Genomic DNA, 22,720 nt, shown 5'->3' on the forward strand with positions numbered 1-22,720 from the left:
TGGTAGTTGGGAGGCCCCGAATTTCTTGATGGAAACGGGGGACCTCGCTGGGAAGCCCGGCCTCTCCGGGAATCAGGGAGGCCGAACTGGAATTGGCTGCGAGGTGGCCTGGCGTTGGCCGGCAGCATATAGCTACTGTCAGCTGGCCTCGGGCAGGAGCCATCGTGGAAAAGGCAGCAGGGCTTCTCGACGACGGCCGAGAGCAGAGCACGGCCAGACTGTCTGACAGCACTGGGTAAGGGACCCGAGCACCTCTAGTGTCCACGTCGATGGGGTGAAGTCACGACGCGCACCTTTTACGGGCACGCAGTGAAGCGTCACGCACTTACACATGCATGCACGCGCACACACACCGCCGACGGCTGCGCGAGCAAAGGCGCAAAGCATTCTTCATCCCTCTCTCCACGCAATAAGCACCGATACTCAAGGTCACAACTCCCTTTGCAGTAGACGAAATAAACACGAAAAAAAAGTAAAACAGAGCAAAAATGACACTCAATATCTGGTCAAAGGAACATAAAAACATAAAATACAAATGAACAGTTAATATTAGACAAAAGAAACATAAAAACATAAAATACACATGAACACTTAAAGACGACACACTGGCAGCAAACTGGGCGGAGTCAACTTCTTTACGAGAAAAGGCCGTAAAAAAGCTAACCTATACTGAGGCTAGACAGTAAACTGAGGACCTTCGGTTGCGGAGAAGTCCGCTGTCCGGCGCGAAATAACAAGGGTGACCGCTTTCTCAGATTATATCGGTGCGGGGTCCGAATGCAGTTCATTGTCCCGGGTGTGCCCCATTGCTTGCGGGAAGTGCCGCAGGGCGCTAGAGCGAGCTCGTCAGACCGGAATACAAAGGGTTTCGGGTCTGTGATATGGGCATGGCTAAGTTTTCCCGAATGGGGATCTTTCAGCAAGTACACGAGTGGAGTGCAAGCTTTAACCACTCGGTACAGACCATGCCACTTAGGAGCGAGCGAGGTTGAGAACCCCTTACTGGCATCGCTAAGAGCGTGGTTACGCTTCAGGGCAAGATCGCCCTCCTCAAAAACTAGGTCGCGATGCTTGTGGTCATATTGAGCCTTCTGCTGAGCCCTGGCCGACGCCAAACTTTGCCTTGCTTTGCAGAAAGCTCGACAAAGCCTGTTCTGAAGTGTCGACGCGTAAGCAGAGCAGTCTGCCAGCGTCTCCACGTCCTCGAGCTGGCATTGAGTGACGCTGGTCATCGGATTTGCCAACTCCTTTCCAAAATTTAAGAAGGCGGGTGTGAAACCAGTTGATAGACTCTCGGATGTTCAAATAGCGAATGCGAGCTCACTCAAATGGTCTACCCAGTCTCTTTGAGTTTCGGCAAAGGTCGCCAACATCTGTTTGAGCATACGATTGATGCGCTTCGTCAAATTGGACTGGGGATGGTAGGGTGAAGTGGTGCAGTGATCAATTCCGAGAGAACGGCACGTGACGCTAAACTTCCGAGCGGTGAAATACGAAGCACTGTTCGGGATGAGCCTTTCCGGGAAGCCGAACCGGCAAAACACTTCCTGCAGCTTCTCTAGCATTCCGATGGAGGCGGAAATGTTGTAGGCCCGTGTGCTCAGATTTGGGTGCACGTTAAAGAACCCCAGGTGGTCTAAATTTCCGGAGCCCTCCACTACGGCGTCTCTCATAATCATATAGTGGTTTTGGGACGTTAAACCCCACATATCAATCAATCAATCAATCAAGCTTCTCAAGCACTGCTCGGGCTGTCACCTTCCTAAGAGGGAACAATACCACCCATTTCAATTCTCACAATGTTCATGATTTGTTGCACGACCAACAGTTTTTTGGTGTCTAAGGGTTTTGAAAAAGCTTAGCTGGCATATTCATGCCTTTATTTCTCCAGGCAGCATAGAGTTTATGTAATTGTGTGTTCATGTTTCCAGGAACTTTATTGCTTGTTGATCTTGAAGAGGAATATTTTCCCGAGGAGCTGGCTAAGCTGCATCGTGACGTAGAAAATGGGTTGTCACTGGTGGTGTTTGGTGACTGGTACAATGTTTCTGTCATGCGCAAGATTAAGTTTTTTGATGAGAACACACGCCAGTGGTGGATGCCCGACACTGGAGGTTCAAATGTGCCAGCCACAAACGACTTGTTGTCAGCGTGGAACATTGGCCTAGGTGACCATGTTTATGAAGGGGAATTCAGCATTGGAGAACATAAAAGTAAGGCGATTTCAATTATGGATTCAGATGCATCAATCACAGCAATATGAAAAAGCAGACAGTGAAGCTAGGTGCACAAAATACTTGGAAGTGCACCACATTTTTTTTTTCATTTTTGTAGATCTGTGTTTGTTTATACTGCAACTCGTTTTGGAGTAGGCATTGGCATGTTGTCGCTGTTGCTGCAGAGTGCTTGTGTTTTCTTGACAATTGATGTAAACTTACATTCAATGCTCAGTTCAATTTACCATAACTTATTTTTCTCTCATAGTGTTTGGCTGATCATAATATAGAGTAGGCAAGCATGATCATTTTATGCTAACAGAGAAAGACAAAAAACCTTGCAAACCCACTGTGTTGCATTGTTGCAGTTGAGCGGCAATTATTTTCTGCTAGTTAATTGCTGCGTTTTGGATGCTAGAAATCGGCATCACATTATTACCCTCTGATAAATTTATGATACAACCATTACAAGAAGTAAAAGTTTTGTAGAGTTGTCTATGGAAAATTCACACGTGCTGGTTGCTTTTGTTGCCTTAGGTACAGTGGCTTAAATTATAGGGAGTTCATTAAACTTGTTCTTGTCAAGCTTCAGTAGGGCTATGAGTGCAGCTTGTTTGGGTCAGTTAGCTAGTTGTTTACGACTTTTTCATAAGACAGGCTCATTGTGTCGTATGCAGTGTTGTAGTCAAAAGAATTTTTATGACCTTAAAAAAAAGGGCTTAGTTAGTGACTGAAGATGTTTGAATATATTGCATATTGCATGCATAGGCACTAAAGTGTCTTGTCTGCTCTTCTGTTTTTACTTATTTCTTGTTATTTTTTTTCGCTGTCTCTGGGTTCTGCAGTGTACTATGCCTCTGGTACAAGCATAATCAAATTTCCAGAGAATGGCCTTCTGATTCGGAGAACCCTCACCAATCAAGGTTTGAATTGTACTCCTGTTGTGGCTCCGAGCAGTGCTGTGTTTTCACGCGGGGGCTTCTAGAGTAAAATTTCCGAGACAAATAGCCTACCTTTCACTTTCTTCGATTTATTTATTTTTGTCAAGATGGCCTTATTATTTATTGTGTTAGTCCTGTAGTTATTTAAATGATATAGCAGTCTATTACTTTTCACAATGGCAGAAAACTTCAGTAAAGCTGTGCAACATTTGCTGACCTGCACGTTTAATTTTTTGACACTTGTAGCAATACTAACTCAAGTAGTGTTTATGAACTCTGGTGCTAATTGAATAGTTTCAGTTTTTCTTTTTTACACTTTTGTACTTGCCAAGATAGAAGCTGAATAAGCCGCATGAGTCCCCACTTTACTAAGCTGAATATTTCAAAAGTCTGATTTTAACTTCAGGCATAGATTGACTTGCATATTTTATGTGCCAGAGTGAGATCTAATTAGGAATGGTTGAGGAAACCAAATAATAAAAGATGCCATACCAATGAATTTTTAAGCAACTTGCAATTTGATTATGTAACATTTATTTGTTTATTTTATAAATGCACTCGTAACTGCTAGACATAAGGATGAGCAATATGTCTAAAATTTTGTTGTTGTATGAAGTTGAGGGTCTGTGCTGAACAGATTGGTTAGCTTAGTGGCTGTGGTGTTGCCCTGCTTGAATCAAACTTTTGGGTGTCATCCTGCCCTCAGCTGCTTCATTTTGATTAAGAATAAATGCAGGAAACTTCAATGTGCTTGTATTTTGGCGCTTTTTTGGGGTGGGTTCCCAGCTGGTCATGATTAAACCACAGGCCCCACTATGGGAATGGACAAAAATTAAGTTTGAGGGTTGAAGCGAATTTAAAGTGAATAGTTATTTGGTTGAATAATTTCGAATACAATGGTTTGAACAGTCCATATCGCATATTAATAAGAAAGATGAGCGTTCTTTGTTTTGGTTCAATGAATTTGCATAAGACTTTTAAGAATTTGAACTAGGCATGTGTGAATGTCACTTCTTTGGTTCAAAATGAAGTGGAAGCAACATTAAATAGTCGGAAGATTAGTACAGCAGTAGGGGGGAGGTTTTAACTGGTAAAATACGTTAAGTTGTAAGAATTACTTTGCTTAGTGCATACAAGCCCATATAATACACTTTTAAACTTAATATATAAGTTGGAAAGGTGAAGGTAATACACTCAGCTTCATTACAACAAAGTTGCATCTTACACGAAAATAAGTTTGTTATATCCAAAAATTTGTTATAAAATCATATTCTTAACACTGAAGCTATTGCTAAACTATTTTTTATTGGCTTCATTATAACCAATATTTCGTTATATCCAGGTTCTTTATATCGAAATTTGAGTTATGTACATTTTACCTAATGCTCTGATTTCTCCTGCATGGTCAGTTTGACGGCATTATGTTCGCATGCTGCGGTAAAATTACATTTATAAAGGGTTTTGTTCGCTTATTTATACATATATTCTGAATTCACCTCGTAGTAAATTCGAATACTGTAATATTCATTTGAATATTCAAAGGGCCAAAATATTTGCCCACTGCATTGGCCCACTGCATTGGCCCATTGCATTGACCCACCATTTGCCCACTGCATAGTGGGGTAGGGAGGGGCGAATATTCTGGCAGTTCGAATAGTCAAACAAATATCACAGTATTCGAATTTGCTACGAGGTCAAGTCAGATTATTCGAAATTTCGAAGTCTTCAAAATTAATGAATATTCTGCATTCACCTCAGAGCAATTCGAATACTGTAATATTCGTTTGATTATTTAAAGTGCCAGAATATTTGCCCACTCCTACCCGACTGCATTATGGCTCATAATGATATTAATTCTCAGTGGCATTCAAAGCCCCAGAATTTAATTGTTGTTCTAGTGGTTGTAGAGTTTAATTGTATAGGCTAGCCCAAGTGTTTGCCAGTACTTTGTTTTTATTCTTTAGTATTTTAGACTTATGTGGATGATTAGAAGGTGGCTGAACAGCTCTTGTATTTTAGGCCAGGAAGTGTTGGAGAAGAAAGCAGATCGTGTTGAGGGGGTTCCTATCCTTGGTTTGCTGCAAACTGGCAGTTCCAAGACTTCTGGGCGCATTGCTGTCTATGGAGACTCAAATTGCATAGACACTACACACATCCAGAAAGGTTTGTCTTTTCTATTTTGTTTTACAACTGGTGGTTAACTGATGCTTGTCGGTGATGATGTGGTTTCGTGGCAAAATGTGATGCATTATTGTTTGAAGCGACTCTTAACTGGCCGGAACATGTGACAAGACACTGGTGGAAGTGGAATAGCTGTGAATTATAGTGACCAAATTGAACATTGTTTTTGTGATTTGAATAGATTACGTATTTTTAAAATGCATTTGAAAGGCACAAAAAGTGGAATCGTCACGTTACCTGGTGGACAATCTTGGTACTGTGCGAATTAGTCGTTTGAATCTATATATTGTCCACTGTTGTTAAGGCATTATTTATGCTTAAAATTATTAGCATATTATTAGGCATCCCCACTTTATTCTATGCTTAATACAAGGTAAAATATATTGGTGCGAATGAGCAGCACTGCTTTTGTAAGAACTAGTTGAACTATGTTGAGCTGCAGTGTATGTCTGCATCGTGCATGCATGCGCAGCAAACTGCAGTGCATCAATATAAACCGCTTTTCGCATCATCACTCCATAGTTAGACTCTCTGACTGGTAAGCTTTCTGTTTTACCAAAGAAAGCAAATAACTTAAAAATTGGTTGTCAATCTTTATAACTGTCTGGCATTGATATTTTCGTGCCATGTTCACTTAGTCTTCATGCATACATTTGCAAGATTATCATCAAATGCATACTGAAGTGGCCTCTGTAGCTACGTTAAGGTATTATTGACCCCTTGCCTCCCTTCACACTTTTCAGATTGCTACTGGCTGCTGCATGCTCTGGTTCAGTATTCAACCACAGGCCTGATTGCACCTTTTCTTGAAACTACAAATGGAGCACTTCCCAATGATCCAGTGTTGCCAAAACGAATGGAAGGTAAAGCGTTCTTGTTTTGTTGTACTGAACAAGAATCGTGAGTGGATTTTTTGTGACTTTCAATCTTTTTCTCTCAATTTGTATCAGTGGTGTAGCCTCTTGCTAATGCAGGGATTCTTTCCAAATGTCCATGTTATAAAATTTTCACCTTTTGTCGGGTGGCAGTACATGTTTAACGTTGCGAATGTCAATGTTTTGCCAAAGAACAGCCATCTTTAGTCACCTGACTGCATGGTGATTCTGTTGAACATGATGGAAATTTCACTAGTATTTACGACTTCTTTGGGAGCATCACATTTATTTGTAGCAGCTGAAGTAGTCACATGAAGTAAATTCCTGTTACGTTGCCATGGGGGGGGGGGGGGGGAGTGCTCATTACAGCCGTGTAAATAGAATGGAGATATCTTTCTGATCTTTCGGGTCACAAAAGTTTTAGATCATTTGTTAAGGCCCGCCTCACACACACAAAAAAAGAAACACTCCAACATCAAGATAGAATTTTCAAAAGTTATGAGACCATAAGACACAAAGCTGAATATTACAGCAGCTGAGGCGGGCAGCCTTGAATTTAAATTATCTGGCTAACAAGGCAGTTCGAAAGTTTGCAGTCAGAAATCGCTGCAAAACTCACAAGTTCCCTCTTCTATAAACTTTTTGCGCTAAATGACATTTAGTTATGCAGTTGAATGACATGTTGCCAGGCAGAATTACCGCAATTTCATACATGCTAGAAACTTATTTTTACATTCACTCAGTGTCTCTAAATGCAAGCGACATGCTTCTTGGCGTGCACATAGCAAAGGGTTCTATAACTTTCTCTGCGAAAGCTCTTTGTCTGTTCTTTTCAATTTTTTTCACGATGCAGTGAGAGCTTGAAGAGTCTAAACAGGTGGTCTTCTGACATCATCAAATGAAGCCACGTCTTCACACGTCGCATCGTGATGAAAGAACAGTCGGGACAACACGTTGTCGAGAGAAAAGTTATGGCCATTATTTAAAGAGCATGACTGGTGGCGAGATAGATCCCCTCAGCAAATGCAAGAAAGGGGGTCAGGTTTTCATTGAAGTCTGCTTTCACCCATGACCGACACGAAAGTTCCACTTTGCAGTTGAAGTTGTCAAAGTCAAAGTATTTATTAACAGTCTCGCAGAGCTGCTTCTTAAAATCTTTATTCGAAAGCTTCCTTAAGGCGTTTGGTTGTAATAAAACAAGTGCAAATGTGGGAGTATTGCACTCTTCAAATTTTTCTTCCAGCGTGAGAGCAGAGGGTCCAAGTAAGGAATAAAGACAATATGGTGCTAATACTCTTCCGGAGTTTCCAGGGCATTCAGCCTGTGCATTTGGCGTGCAACCATTGCGGCATACTGATTTCTGCCCCAAGCTTTCCTGCAGTCTCCTCGTTCGCAGAATAAAGGTCCTTAAATATGTCTTCCGCTTTTGCCTTGTGCTCGCCAATTGTTCAAGTGAGGAGCCGCATATACCTCTGCACCTTTAAAATGTCCATCTGGGGTTTTTGTAACGTATTTGTCACTGGTTCAAGCAGAGTAGAATATCTGGCGATAATGGTGAGGCAAATTAAAAATGAAGGGGCACATAGATTGCACTATATTTGGTGTGCAGTTTCCCACGTTGGCCTGTTCGCAGACGATGGCAGTGTTGTTAGGGCCTCCATGATTTCAACGAAGTGTTGGCAAAAGAAACGAATGCCCTTATATTTAGAGTTTCACCTGGTTTCACAAAGCAAGGGCAGCAAAGACACATTCTTCCTCCTCAGGGGGCTCTCCCGGAACAACTTTATTGTTGCTTTAATGAATGCCACCACATTCCTGATGTCCACCACTGCGCTTGCCTTGTTCACCACCAAGTTTAGCCGATGTAAAGCACTGTGAAATTACATGGCTCGAGGGTGTTCTTCCTTGATTATAGCCTGTGCGCCAGATATACTGCCCGCCATTGAAGAGTTTTCATTGTACCCTTGGCCTACGATGTTTTTAGAATTAAGGCTAAAGTCATCAACAGCCTTGAGAATTTTGGCAGAAATGGTTTCGGCATGCATGCTTTCCTGCGGAATCATGCCAATAAATTCTTCTCGTACAGCCTGGGTCTACAAACAGCCCCGCCGCGGTAGTCTACTGGCTGAGGCACTCGGCTGCTAACCCGCAGGTCGCAGGATCGAATCCTGGCTGCAGCGGCTGCATTTTCGATGGAGGCGAAAATGCTGTAGGCCAGTGTGCTCAGATTTGGGTGCACGTTAAAGAACCCCAGGTGGTCAAAATTTCCGGAGCCCTCCACTACGGCGTCTCACATAATCACATGGTGGTTTTGGAACGTTAAACCCCACATATCAAATGAATCAATCAATCATGGGTCTACAAACGGATATTAGTCGTGAGCTGTTCTCTGCCTGATATGTTCGCAGATTTATCTGCCAGCAGTGAATACTGCCGGACTTGTTGCACGCATCGACAATGTCTCTCCGAAGGAGGTCCTCGCTCATTTTCATCAGCTCGTTTTGAATACTCGCTAATGTGTACTTTGCATTTCAGGTGCTATTATCGAGATTTGGCACCCCTTTGAATTAACTCATCATCCAATGAAGGTGCAGTACTGCGCATTGTGACAGATGAGCCTCCCTATATGAACTATGATGCCACACTCCTACGGAACTTTTATTTTGAACTAATACGGTGCTTGCTGCAGCTTTCTTATGATGAGTACATCTTCATGAGTGCATATCTGCACCATCTGGCTTCCCGATACGAGACCGACAGAATCATCTGCTTCGCAATATTAAAATTAAATTGCTAGCTTTTTTATGAAGCTAGCCTAAATCTGGTTTACCACTTTATGGGTCAAAACGAGGAGCACACTAACACAAAAGGCATGCATGTTGCAGGTTAGCTGGTCACTATAGTGGGACATGCTAAAGGCGGAGGCCATGTGCTTGTTTTCAAATAGCAAGGGGGGGGGGGGGGGAAGCAATGAATTGACTCAATAAACCTTTTTTTTTCCTCCATCTCTTGGTGTGCTCAAACGTTTTTTATGGCAAAGACTGTAGCTGTACTACATGCTGTGATGAAGCTTACCTGCGAGAGATTATTCGAGGGTGCAGTCAATGTGGAGTATGTGCCTCGATGTTAGAGGCTCCTCAAGTTTGAGCAAGGTGTAAGAAGTATCTTCAGATTAAAAATCATGGTCCAGCTCGGAAAGTTGTATCTTCCTCGTCAAACATTGCACAATGTCAGTATCAGCTTTTCATTTAAAGAAGCTTTTGATGTCCATTTTCGCTTTGCGGTGACATTGTACAACAGTTCCGCAATGCTCACAGACACACACTTTAGTGCGGAAAGGCTTCGACCTTCCTTAGCGAAACTTTTTCCTGTTCTGTTGGTTGCAAGCTATTTTTTTTTTTCACCATGGGGGGTACACACTGTAGTCGGGAGTAGAGAGGTTATTAGAGAAGGGCTTTCAAGAGCTGGCACTTTGCAGAAATCTGCACGTTGGCTTTTTTCAGAAATGTTCTTCATAGGCATTTTCTCATTCACTGACTGGTTTTCTCGTTCTAGGCACGTTCACCCCACCAAATATTTCAGCATAAGTGCACGAGAACTACCAAGGCATATTAAAAAATCATAGTATATCCACGGAGTGAATGATGATGAGTGGGGCGAAGTGTCCGTCCGCCCGTCTGTGCTTTCGTCTGTCCGTTCGTTCTTGCTTCCGTCCATCCATGCGTCCGTCCGTCTGTACATGCGACCGTCTGTGAGTCTGTCCATCCATCTCTCTGTCTGTCTGTTCATGCGTCCATCCGTTCGCGCGTCTATATATCCGCCTGTCTGTCTGCTAGTCTGTCTGTCTGTCTGTCCGTCCATTCGTCCATCTAGTGAACACTGCAAGTACCGCCATCTCCATTCTCGCATCCCCTGTGGCACATACCCGCTCTAGAGCGTTTATGTGCCACTGGAGGCTACGTACTAGTACATACATACAAGGGATGGACAGACCCACGCCTTAAGGAGCTTCGACCATACAAATTACTGCGCGAATGTCGGGTCTATAGGTCGCGTTTACTGAATGCAACAAAACGTCAGACGTCATTTCTCTCAAGCTTACCTCGTTTTCTTACACCTAGCTGCCACATGGTGTCAGAGAGTGGGTTCGCAGATAAGACCTTACTGTGTTATAAAAGAGTTTTTTTATCGATGTTTTGATGAAGCTGAGATTTCTGAATGCTAGCAAAAGTTTATTTTATTTTTACAACTGGGTTAGGCAGCTGAGGATGTTTCGTTCTTTGTTGTTGGAATGTCTCTCTACCATCGCTTTTGTTATCGGTGCTGTCCGATTCAACAAGGGGCAGTACAAGCCTGGCCATTTTCCCTTTCACGGGAACATCACGCAGGTGTCCAAATCGCCCAACCTTTTACTTCGGAAGGCAAGTGTTGGCCATATACTCTGCAATGATTCGGACGAAATGGAAGATCTTCAACATACTCGAAGCAGCTATGACAAAGGGCTGTCGTTACTCTCCCCTTGATTTAAGGTCCGTGAGTTCAATTACCCCACGAATTCCATCCCACCTGGCACGTTAGTGCTATACGCCTTTCTTAAACTTTTTCCTGGGCGAGTTGGTTCTACAAATTTGTGTATATATAGATACGATGCACCAGTACAGTAATCGCATTCATGTAAACAAGTAATACAGTCAAATCTCGTTGGTGCATACCTGCTTAAGCGTACTAACGGTTAAAACATAGTTGCGACGAATACCCAACCGAGTCTCATAGAGACTAATGCATTCGCGAACCGCTTAAGCTGTAGTGTTCGGCCTATGCCTACTGGTTAGTGCATACTAACGGCAGACAGCGATAATTATTTACATGACAAAGTTTTACTGCTCCGCTGAACTTTGCAGACGCCACAATGTGCTGTGAATGGTTTTCCATCATGTCGATAAATATGATGATCAGCCGATAAGCTATTTCAGCTTACGCGCGATTGCGGCGATGACATTGCGAGTAACCATCGGGGAAAAAATGAAGGCGAGTTGGCGACCACCAACAAACGCGCCGGTATGACTTATCGCCGGCGAAAAGCCTTGTCACAATAAACATACCCGGTTATCTGCTCAGACAGGCATGTAGCGTACCGTCACTTTAGGCCAACTGCACGCTTTAGTAGGCGACTACCTGAATGTGCTGGGCCACCAATTGCTGCCGCTTTATTTTGCGAAACCGTGTTTAAGCGCACACCGCTTTACAGAAACGCTAGCAGCCCACTGTCATGAAGTTTAGCATTGCGAATCACGGGCACCGAGAAACCTTGCTGTATTATGCCAACATGCATACCGTACAACGAGCGTAGCGCTATTGTTACCATGCTGCACACTTTTATTTAGCGACAGCTCAAATGCGCCTCCGTCCGCTGCCAGGACTGCTAGAGCATAACGGAGAGCACATTGCTTGCTGAAAGCTCTTCGTCGCTGCGTTAACCCAGCAGGCTACTCGCCGAATCTGTGCATGGCCTGAAGTGGAGAGGGTGTACTCAACAGCAAGTGGATCGGCAGTCACGGTGTGCGCAGAGTGAGCGAAGCGCTGCACGCAACTAGCCACACAGTAAAAGGTTTGGCTCTCAGCATTTGTACCGCGTTTTAGAATAGAAAAGAAAATTGCATCAGTTTTCGCTTGGAAGCAAACCGCGGATCAACTGTATCACGGACAGCCGGTTGTGTCCGTTCTGTCGCTGTACCACGCTGCGTATCCCGGATCCCGTGGCAGTTTCGAAATGCATGCTCATCGGCGTCGACACCGTGTGCTATTGGGCAGTTGTGCGAGAGTCGAACTTTTCTGTACTTGGGCTAAAAGAATGAAATGGCTTTGCCGAAGGTTCCAGGCAGTATTTCCAGTGGCATCGAGTTTCTTCCTTTGTTGGCGGCGATGGAAATTTGCTGCTGGTGGTTAATGCGTAGTACGCTTAGTGCGTAGCTATGCCGTCGTCCCTGGCAGGTACATATTAACGGGGTTTCACTGTAGTATCGTAATTTGGGCGAGTTGGTTTGAGGACTTTCTTGGAAACATGTCGGCACTCACACAATAGATGAAAAAAACACCTGTTTGTCTTCCCGCCATTCGTTTTTTTCGTCTATTCTGTATGCGCCAAAATGTTTCCAAGAATGTCATGTAAACAAGGTTATGGTAGAGTTTTAGTGCTGGAAAGCCCTAGCAGTTGGGGCCCCGCATACTTTTGTGCTATTCCTGTGTTTCTGCTGCTCAGCAGCTGCACCCAAGCAGAGTGGCAACTATCTGCTAAGCTTTATGGTGAAAGTGTAATGGAGAAACCAAAGAAAAGAAAGGCAAGATCGACTGCTAAACTGTAAAAATACTTCTTTTTTCTGGTCTGTGGTTCAGGATGATCGTTAAGCTAATGTAAAGCCCCTCCACGTGTTTTCTTCTGGCTAGGTTAAGTAGCGCCAACTCGTTCTTTCCCTCTCCCTTTACACCAGGTTTCCGACCAGCAGAAGCCGAGGTTCGGCCATAATGTTTCTGCTGCTTCTCTGCTTCATGGACCCACCTCATCATAGAGTTTCCTATATATCCACTAGAGGGAACTCTGGCGCGAGTGTCTATGGGAGCTGTAACACAGGGGGCTTCAGTGAGCATGGGAATGATGGGTAGTACACGAATTTGTCTAATTTTTGTACTTCTGGCTCCGTGTGTGTTCACGTGGCCTTGAGCTAATCTGTCACGAAACGAAAATCAATGAATATTCAGCAATTGTGCTTCACCACTTTCATCTATTAGGCTTACCATTTCAAATCGGGTCACAATGTTTAAAAGGGTTTGTTCTTTCTTTCAAAATAAAACCGAAGCACCGCAGTAAGCAAAGCCACAAGTGCGATTCGCTGCCCACAAGTACAAAGAGTAAGCAAATTCATGTACTACCTATCATTATAGTGTACTGAAATATGGGGTAGTGTGTTCAGGGAGAAGCCAAGGCTGCCGCATTTGATATCAAAAGCTGCGAGAGGGCACCACCACAGCATGGGCTGTCATATCACACAGCTTTCCCGATGCACTTCGGATACTTCGGAGGTTTTATACGTCACGCTTTTTAATATGCTTTTAATTGCTAACATAACAGCAACAAAGGGTCATACATGCATACGAAACAAAACGAAATGCAATAAAGCTACTACGCACAGTTTGAATTGAGAAGCAGGGACTTGCAACGAGACCTCGAATCAGTCAAAGCTTGGGAAACAACATTCGATGCAGTTTTTTACAACTCAGTTGATGAACGAAAAAGAAGTGGCGACAGAGAGATCTATAGATCAAAGAAAGATCTATGAACCCAGATGGGTTTTTTTTTTTTTTTTCAACTACTATTGTAATGAGTCGTAGCCTGCACCCTGCGACAGCTTCGACTTTCTCTGTTACGCGTGCAGCACTGTTTTTGTCAATAATTTCCTTACACACTATTAATTATGTGGCTTAGACGCCAAAACTACCATTTGACTGTGAGACATTGCTTAGTAGAACACTAGGGGATATTTTTGACCACTTCAGGTGCTTTAAGGGGAGATGCGGGTCGAAAATAGCGAGTTTTTTTTTCAATATTACCAATTTTTTATTTTCGCCTGTTTTGATAAAATTAGTACCTCTACTGTTATGAAAAAAATAATACAGGTTGAGACCTAACGGGAAGTGCTTTAAAATTGCATCTAAAGAGCACAAGGTGCCTATTAAATGTCAAAAGTGTGCAGTCTTTGGGCACCTTGCTGCCGATAATGCGCCGCCGCTCACCATTGTCGATCGCATGAGTCAAAGATTTGAGCCTCACTCTTCAAATACCAGCTGTTCCTCTCACTGATGCAGTGTAACAAATAATAAAAAGAAGCACTCTTATGCATGTTTTTTGAGCGCTGCGACTGGCTTATCACATGGTACGAATCGGGGACCGTCATTGGCCTCTGCGCGCCTGTATGTGCTGTGAAACCTATTTGCGGGGTCCATGTCTTGTCGAGCAGTGCAGCTGAACAATGCTTTTCTCCTGTAATTATCTCCGTAATGAATGAAAGAAAGCATCGCTTGCAAGTGAAAGCCATTGTGCGGCGCACTCCGTAGGAATAGGCTACGAGCAGCTGGTCCGATTTGCAGCAGTTGTTGGCTTGTAAAAGTCAATGCATCAAAAGTCATTCACACCCGTCAGCCGAAAAGTTAGTAATGCGGCAATGGATGATGTCAGCGCCAATCTTGAGAGGTCGAAAAAGCTCGCAGTGAGAGAACTTAGTAGGGACGACATTGCCATTATGTACGACGGTATGTGGCAAAAGCATGGCTGCAAAATGGCATGACACTGGACTTAGTTTGGATTTCGCAGTTCTATCGAACTTCTTCCCAGCTTGCAGTTGGCACAAGGCTCTGCCAGATGGAGCGGAAGTTTGGCAAGCGTTTCATAGCCCTGTCTATGAGCGAAATGTCTGTGAGGAATTGGCTCGAAAAAGCCGAGAGGGACAAACTCATGGTGCTGGCGTATTTAGTCGCAGTGGCCGCTACAAGAAGGATTGTTCTTTTTGGTGTGCAAATTTCATCTGATTATTATATCTTTCATAAATAAAAACTCAATTTTAACTTTAAAACTCGTTTTTCTCAAAACACAAATTTTACCATTTTTTCCAATGTGCCCTTCATTTTTCGGGCACTTCTTGTGCTCGGATCTGCATAAAATTTTGCCCAAATTTTTTCCAAAGTATGACAAATGCAATTATCTAGTTTAAGTTTCAATATTTTATTGTATAATAAAAAAAGTGTATGTATACCTTTACTAGGGTAGGTGAAATATGGACTTTTTATGTCTATTATTTTTCAAGCGTATTACATATTTTGTATGTGCTTTCTAATGAGTTATTTGCACTCAACACTTTATTTGAAGCATTATGAGCTATGAATGGTAAAAAATTACAGAAGTTTAGAGATGAAAAGAGGGGGGGGGGGGGGGCAAAAGGGTTAAGGTTATCAATTTGTCATGTTGTAGAGCTAAAAGTCTGTAACTTGCAAGAAAACTTATTATATATTTGAAATCAGCATAAAAAGTTTCATGAACAGCGCAAGTTTCATTGCTCTAGGGTGAATATTTTTTAAAAAAGTGTCTTCGAGTAGCATCTCCCCTTAACATGCACCTGAATCTAATATAACATGGGTGTTTTTGCATTTTGTGCCCGCTGAAATACGGTTGCGCCTTTGCCAGGACTTTGAATTCAATAGTCAGAGGAAACGTCACTAGGCAAAACAGCCAGGCTATTAGAACAAGCTGTTTATTTGCACATGTGTGTGGATACCGCGGTCAGTAGAAGCACTGGTCAAATTCGTCACCATTCCAAAGAGTTATCATTGGATGATCAATTGTCATGGTGGCATTTTTTTTTCTTCAGTTTGTCTGTCGAAACAGTTGACATCCTCGGCGAAAAAAATTAAATCTTGTTAGAGCATAGAACTTTGCTACTGCTACCATCAATAGGTCTGCATGCTGGCTGCAGCCCAGGGTAAGGTGAGAGTTAATTTGTGAGCAGCATCACATCAGCGTTCTTGCTGCGCAGCTCTACCTTGCTGAAAAAGGCAGCAAATATTACCTCTGGTTTAATCAATGTATCAAACAAGCCTCCAGAAGGATCGAAGGGCCCAACTCCGTCACAAATATGTGGAAACTAAAAATTTTGTGTCTGTTCAATTGGGAGATAAAGAAGGACGCTGTGCACGGTCATTTTGTTTCAGAAACTTTTGTGCTATATAACCGATCATCACTTTTCTGTGCCACGTATTCTTTATTATCAGATGGAATGCCCTGGAGTATGCCATTTGCTAATTCCAGGTTCCCTGCTTCGACAGCACTGATCAAATCATTTTAACTCTTGGTTGCTTCTTGGGTAGAGGGATGACATGGTTCAAGAAGAGAGCTAATTACTTCACCAAGCTTTGTATTGCCTGAGCGAGGTGTGTAGCCAGAAATTTATTTCGGGAGATGGGGGGGGCACCACCTTGATTTTGGGGAGGGCACCCCCTTATAATGGTAATTTTTCACTCTATATGCCACGGCAAAAAAAAAAAAATCTGGGCGATGGCGGGGGGGGGGGGGGGGGGCACGAACTACCCCCTGGCTCAAGCTGACTGTACTGCTTTTGCGAGGCTGTCAAATGACAAGCAGTTGATAAAACATTTCCTTGATGTGAGATGATCGTTTGATCAGCATGATTGCTGCAGTATCCCGAAGAAGTCGTGTGAGAGTATCACTGCTGTCTCGTACATACAAAATTTTTATTTTCCCCCATATTGAGCTTGCAGTAAATAACTCTTCCGTGATTTAGAGTGTGATGAGAGCTCTAATAAATTGAGGGCATACAAAGCTTGACCAAGTGTTTCAGCAAAGCTGTCTGTAGTGTTGGCCACATCAGGTTCGGGGTCAGCAGGAATCTTCATTGACGGAGCTAAACCAGTGACTTCACCATCAGCCACTGAGCAAAATATTTGAGGAGGAGAAACTCAGAGGCCGTGGCAGCGGGCAAGGGTAATGGGATAGCATTACGGAGGAATGGGGTTTACACCGAAGGTCGCCAGATGACGCTTTCTGCTTTTTGCCATCTTTTACATGCATTTCTATGGAGGCGATACCTAAAAATCGTGATAGCGCCTCATACATTATAAAATTTTTCTGATTTCTATCTGTAACATCAATCATTAGACATGACAGATATTTTGGTTGCAGTTACTAATTGATACTGCCAGAATTATAGGCCGTACAGCATTTGAAACAAGCTGCTAAATGGTTCTTGAGCAGACGGCGTCTGCACCTACACTAACCACCGTACCTGCACATGCACGCACCCCTCGCTCATTGCTCGTATATTGTGCGCGCATGAGTAGGGAGCCTTGGGAGGGAAAGTTTCCAGCAAGCGGTCGTAATCCCCTTCGCGATCTTGGCTTCCTCGCGTTGTGCCGGCGGCGCCGACTTGAATGATTTCTCGGTGTGCACGCGCTTTTCACGCCATATTGAAGGCGAGTGCTTTGAACACTTCGACCAATAGCTCTTCACGATGCCGCGGAAGTGTGTTGTGCCAAACTGCAACAGCGAACAGGCATATCCTACAAGGACAAGGTAATTACCCTCAAAGTTTCTAGTGGCCTAGTGAGGTTTGAGGCGTTGGCTTGCACCATAGCAAGGAATGACCAAGAGCAGACAGGGACATATACAGGCGGTGCTATTGGGTTGAATTGGTGGTGGCGAAGTTCTCCTGGGCAAAGTAAAATGGCCAGTGTTCTTACCTGACTCCGTGCCTTCAATCTTTCCACACTTTCTCAAATACTTGTCAACTGTTCACACAACCAGGCACACACGCATAAATATGCACGCACACAAAGAAAAATGAACTAGACCTACGTGAACTGCAGAAAGCATGCAAGGACAGATACTTTGGTGGCACAAAGCAAACATGCTTACTCGTTTTATTGCACCTTGATTTTGTGGTCACAAACAACATAAATGCTGTCAGGTTAAAATTTGGAGCCGGCGGTTACGCTTTCAAACGATCAACACATCCACTTGGGCGCGAACGGCGATTCGGCACGCAGTGGCCTTGAATGAGAGCACGGTGAGAGCGGCGTGCGCGTTCTTCCTTCTCCTAAAGTGGATTTTCATGAGTGAGGGCGCGTCAGTGTTGTGCGCGATTTCGTGATATGTTCAAGACGCCCGAGCGAGTGCAGTTTTGCCTTCTCTAATATTCTTGCTCCGTGCCGTCAGCACTGCACACTGCAATTTTTTTCGAGATGGCAGGATCAACTTTGGAGTTTTCCGCCTTCTCAGATGCCCCGGATGCAATGTTTTCTTCGATAAGTAGCACGAAGCATTTTGTGACAACATCGGCACGGCGCCCAGCGTCAGCTCGTGTCTCCCATGTGGTATGCCAAGTTCACCATTTATAATGTGCACATGTCTTTGAGAACACACAACGGCTCCAAGTGCAGCTCACATACTGAGCAGGTTTCATTCGTTGTCCTGTCCTTGAAATGTTAATTCTGCTCCCAAAACTTTCTCCGTGTTTCATCTTTTGAAACAGTGAGAAGTGACAGATGCTTACCTTTTGCCCACAGATAACCTGTTTTCTACTCTGGTGCGAAGCAGGACCATTGACGCCGACGACTTAGCATTGCTTCAGTGCAGCATGGCCACTGGCCAGCAAAGAAATTGCAAAAAACAAATTTGTTAAGCTGGTGCGAACACACGTGACAGTCACTGCTAGTCACTGCACAGCAGCCGAAAAGGCAGAGCGGCAGAGCTACACTTATCATCCCGCCAGCCCATGCAGCAGCAGCGCCGCCTGGCAGATCGTGTTTTTATTTAACGCACGCCGCTTCATGCAATGCATGGCGAATGAGGGCACTTGAACACGCTACTCGATATTCTAGTACACTATTCGCAACTTCCATGTACCGCGGCCAGCAGCTCTGTTGAGATGATTGAAGTTTTCGAACTGCTTCAAACAGTAAATGTTGCTGCTTGTTTTCTCACGCTTGTGGTCATTTTGCAACATTGTGAACAGCCTCGATATTACCGTAACTCTTTCAAGTTAAAGGGAAAGTAGAAAGACCAAGCCGACTGATTTCACTACGAGCCTCAATGCCCACAGCTTATATACACTGTGAGGAAAAGTAAGCCTCCCGTTCAAATTAGCGCCCCAAAAAGCCATGAATGGTTAAGAGGGTTAAATTTAGCAGGCAAATAAAGGCTCATTAATGTATGCAGCACCCATTTTGTGTACGAGTACACCAGCTTCTAGGTTCGCAGTTTTCGCACTTAGTTTCGTCTGCTCGATGCGGTCGCTATGCAAACAGTACCAGAACTAAATTAAGGATGCATTCCACCTCTAAAATAGAAGGAAAGACCAGTTTGAAAATGTTCATCACATCATTACACATTTCGGGCGTCTGCAAGGTGCCTCCATGATCTTCACATCTGCAGCAATTTGTGTTCGGCCTTATTTGCTGATGGCGGGTTTTTTTTTTTTTTCGTTTCTGCTTCGCACCATACTGTTTTTTGTACTTCTCAATCACTAAGACATAGAATGGTAACGTCACCTTTTAGCACCTTAACTGCTCTTTTTTTTTTAATTCTGGTCAAAAGTGCCTGTTTTTTTATAACCAATTTCGATTGTTGTTGAAAAGATATTTTCACCACATAGTCAATTTAAATCGATGAAATAAAGCATATTTCTGAACAATACACAGGAAACAAGCTACCTGCTGCTAATAGGATTAAAAACTTTATAAACAAAACAGTTACAGACGCCACACCTTTCTTCACTTATGTAGGCTAAGCACCCTTGGGGTATTTCGCTCAGGAAGCTTCGGCGCTGTGCAGAAAATTTCAAAACGCGGAATAATCCAAGGCGGCTTCAGTGGCAGGCACTCGCAATGTTAGCGTCCGAGCTGCTTTCGTCATCACTGGAAGAGCTACTCATTCACCGTCATCGCTGTCTTCGTTTCCGGACATGAGATAAATATCTGTACTCGAGTTATCATCATTCAAACAAGATGACGCAAACGAATAGCTTCTTTTTTGTGTTCACGGGTCAGCTATGAATGGGTCGCAGCCACCGCACGCAGTCTTTTTATTTAAAAGCCGCACTCCTGCCACAGGAGAAAACCTAATCCTCAAGAAAATGCTGCCATCTTTTGGATGACACACGATATAACCCGTAAATGCACGCTTCTCCGCCTAAACTCTAGAGGGAAGTACCTATTGCGCTAGGATGAGTTCTACTCGTCCAAAGCAGTTTGGTGACAGTGTGGGCAGGACGACCTCTGCTCGTCCCAAGCAGTTACGGGGCTAAACATGAAAATTGCGTATTATCACTAGTTTCGTTCGCTACTTGCTGAATTCTCTTGATATTTTGTTGTTGTTCTTTTAATCAAGAAAGCACTCTAAAATCATATTGCCAGTAATATGACATACCTCAGTTGGTGCTTTCATTTTGATATTGAAAAACAATTTTTTTTCTTCTGCTTGTTATACATCGTGCTTTTAGGTGAACTGAACAAGCTTCACTCAGGATTGAATGCAAGCAAAACGTTTATATAAAGCTCGACTCTAAAAATGTTTTTGCTATTACTGAGAAGTTTCTACTGAGGCTCTCATTATAGTATTTTTCGAACATGACACCGGGGGTTGCACACGATTACGCACAGTCAGCAATGTGAAGAGCATACATGTGTGCCTTATTTACAATTTTGTGCATATTTATCTACTCAATGTGCTACCTGGCATTTATTTACTTAATATAGTATATTAGCACTTCCTTACTTTCTCAAAACAAATCGAAGGACCACCGAAGCACGAAAAATTGCACTCTTCGCCAAAAGTGTACTTTCCAATACCGCCTTTTTCAGGACGATCATCTCAACAACCGCCATGTTGGGTGTACAGTCCCATGGTCGCTCAACGATCGCAGTGCCAGAGTCCCTTATAGTTCATTTTAGAAAACTCTATGCACCTAATATGCTAAGCTCACACCACCTGATCCGCCCACCCCGCCTTATTCACGCTGTCCCACCGCTCGGCTGTCGACCTTTTCGATCAACCTGGTGCGCAGCAGGGAGGAGGCGTTCCTGGCGAGCTTAGGATGAAACTCAAGACACTCTTGTGGTATGAAGAAGAAAGCGTTCTGTCTCACGTGTGCAGAAACAAGATCGAAGGAAAAAGCGGAAGGGAAGCTCTGAAATCGTAACTAGGCGGCGAAGCACTGGAACAATGGTTGGCGCAGTAGACGCGATGGAGCGGCAGTAGACACGACAGAGGTGCTTTACCTCACCCGAGTGAAAATAAACTGAAGAGAGAAAGCACCATGTCGCTATAGCAAAGAACCCAGGTGTAGCTCGTGCAAGGTCGAAAAAGGCTGTCTGAAGAGAAAAATTTCAGTTTCCTATCCGAAGAATGCCAGGGGCAGAATTTGCCAGGGAAAAGACTTTCACAGATGGATAGATTGAGTTCGCCTTCTTGGTGCCTGCCTACTTAGGTTCTCCCAGAAGAAATATCAGTAGGAAGGTTCCTCGACTTTTTTTTACATCATGATTTAAAGGACCATTCTGGAAAGTCTCTAAATTAGCGATGTCCACAGGATCATAAAGAGTGGTCTTCTGGGGGAGTTGAATCTGTATAATGTGCAGCTGTTGATAAATGGGTATAGAATAGGAATGCAGTGGGCTTAATTTCATTTAATGGTCATTAATTTTATTGCCTGGTTTTGAAGGTGCTCAAGCGGTTTAGATGAATGGTGTATGTGTTACATTATGATGATGAGCAGTATGATAAATGTCTGTTAATATAAGCATTATAAAGTGAGAAAAGAATATGAGGTTGAAAGAATGCACATGTTTTAATGGTAATGCAAATACCAAATGAAATCTTTTTGATGAGTGACTTGGCATGGATATTGTATTTAAGGTGTTTATCCAGAGTAATACCCTGAAATTTAAGATTATGAGATGTTGGTGTATCATAATTCCTCAATGAGACAAATATAGAGGAAGCAATCACTATTTGTGGACTATGAAAAAGCACGAGTTGCTTTAGTAGGATTAATTTTAAGTTGGTTATTTATACACCCTGAGTGAATGTTTTTAAAATCTGTAGTGTGTTCTGCAGTGCGGTGACTGATTTGTGTAGTGAATAAATGGTCGTGTCATCAGCATACAGCAAACAGTCTGAAGAGGTAAGTGTTTTGTGTAAGTCATTAACGAAGAGGAAAAACAACAAAGGGCCTAATATAGAACCTTGGGGAACGCTGCAGTTAATTTATATAATGAGAATTGGCCATTAATATATACTACTTGTGGCCTGTCATACAAGTAACTGCAAAATAAATTTAAATGTGAGCCAGTAATACCAAACAACTGTAGCTTATCCAGAAGAATAGAATGCAATAATGTGTCAAATGCCTTTGTTAGGTCAGTGAATATGGCTCGTACTACAAACCCTTGTTTAATGCTATCCGTGAAATTGATTAAGGCCTGTTTTGTCGAATAACCATTCCTAAAACCAAACTGGCATGAGAAGAGAAGATTAAATTTTATTAGATAATTCAATAAACGAGTTTACAGAAGCTTTTTAATGACTCTACTAAAAAATAGCAAAATACGAATTGGGCTGTAGTTGTTAATGTTATCACGAGCACCTTTTTTGAACACCGAAACCACTTTACCATGTTTCGGCTACTAGGGAAGTTTACTTGTTTTGAAGATTTTGTTTGCAATGTCTGCCACAACTATTGATATATTCGCAGCAACCAGTTTTATTCTAGAAGGCTGTATAATCCAGTCCTAGTCTCGTAACTCTGAGGAAAGAAATTACATCAAGAACTTCTGAAGAAACAGGACGAAGGAAGGAAGACCAAGAGCTAAGTGGAAGATCGGGTGGAACACTAGATTAAGACATATTTTTTCATTTGGCATAATTATCACTGAAAACATAGGTATA

The 22,720-nt window shown here is 43.1% G+C and overlaps 1 protein-coding gene across 3 annotated transcripts in view; it reads left to right on the forward strand.

Moving 5' to 3' along the window:
• The window catches only part of S1P (membrane-bound transcription factor site-1 protease), a 124,665-nt gene that overhangs the window by 79,636 nt on the left and 22,309 nt on the right, over positions 1 to 22,720 (forward strand). Inside the window, exons 20-24 of one of the 3 annotated variants that reach the window (XM_075878050.1) lie at positions 1,932 to 2,213; positions 3,062 to 3,139; positions 5,177 to 5,320; positions 6,082 to 6,201; positions 8,749 to 8,968. In XM_075878050.1, coding sequence (XP_075734165.1) covers positions 1,932 to 2,213; positions 3,062 to 3,139; positions 5,177 to 5,320; positions 6,082 to 6,201; positions 8,749 to 8,822 — 698 coding nt within the window. In that variant the 3' untranslated portion in view covers positions 8,823 to 8,968. Of the gene's footprint in view, positions 1 to 1,931; positions 2,214 to 3,061; positions 3,140 to 5,176; positions 5,321 to 6,081; positions 6,202 to 7,066; positions 7,209 to 8,748; positions 8,969 to 22,720 lie in introns of those variants that run through there. The other 2 variants (XM_037428422.2, XM_037428421.2) reach the window with 2 other exon arrangements.

Source organism: Rhipicephalus microplus, chromosome X (genome assembly GCF_043290135.1).
Source record: "Rhipicephalus microplus isolate Deutch F79 chromosome X, USDA_Rmic, whole genome shotgun sequence".
Classification (NCBI taxonomy): Eukaryota; Metazoa; Arthropoda; class Arachnida; order Ixodida; family Ixodidae; genus Rhipicephalus; species Rhipicephalus microplus.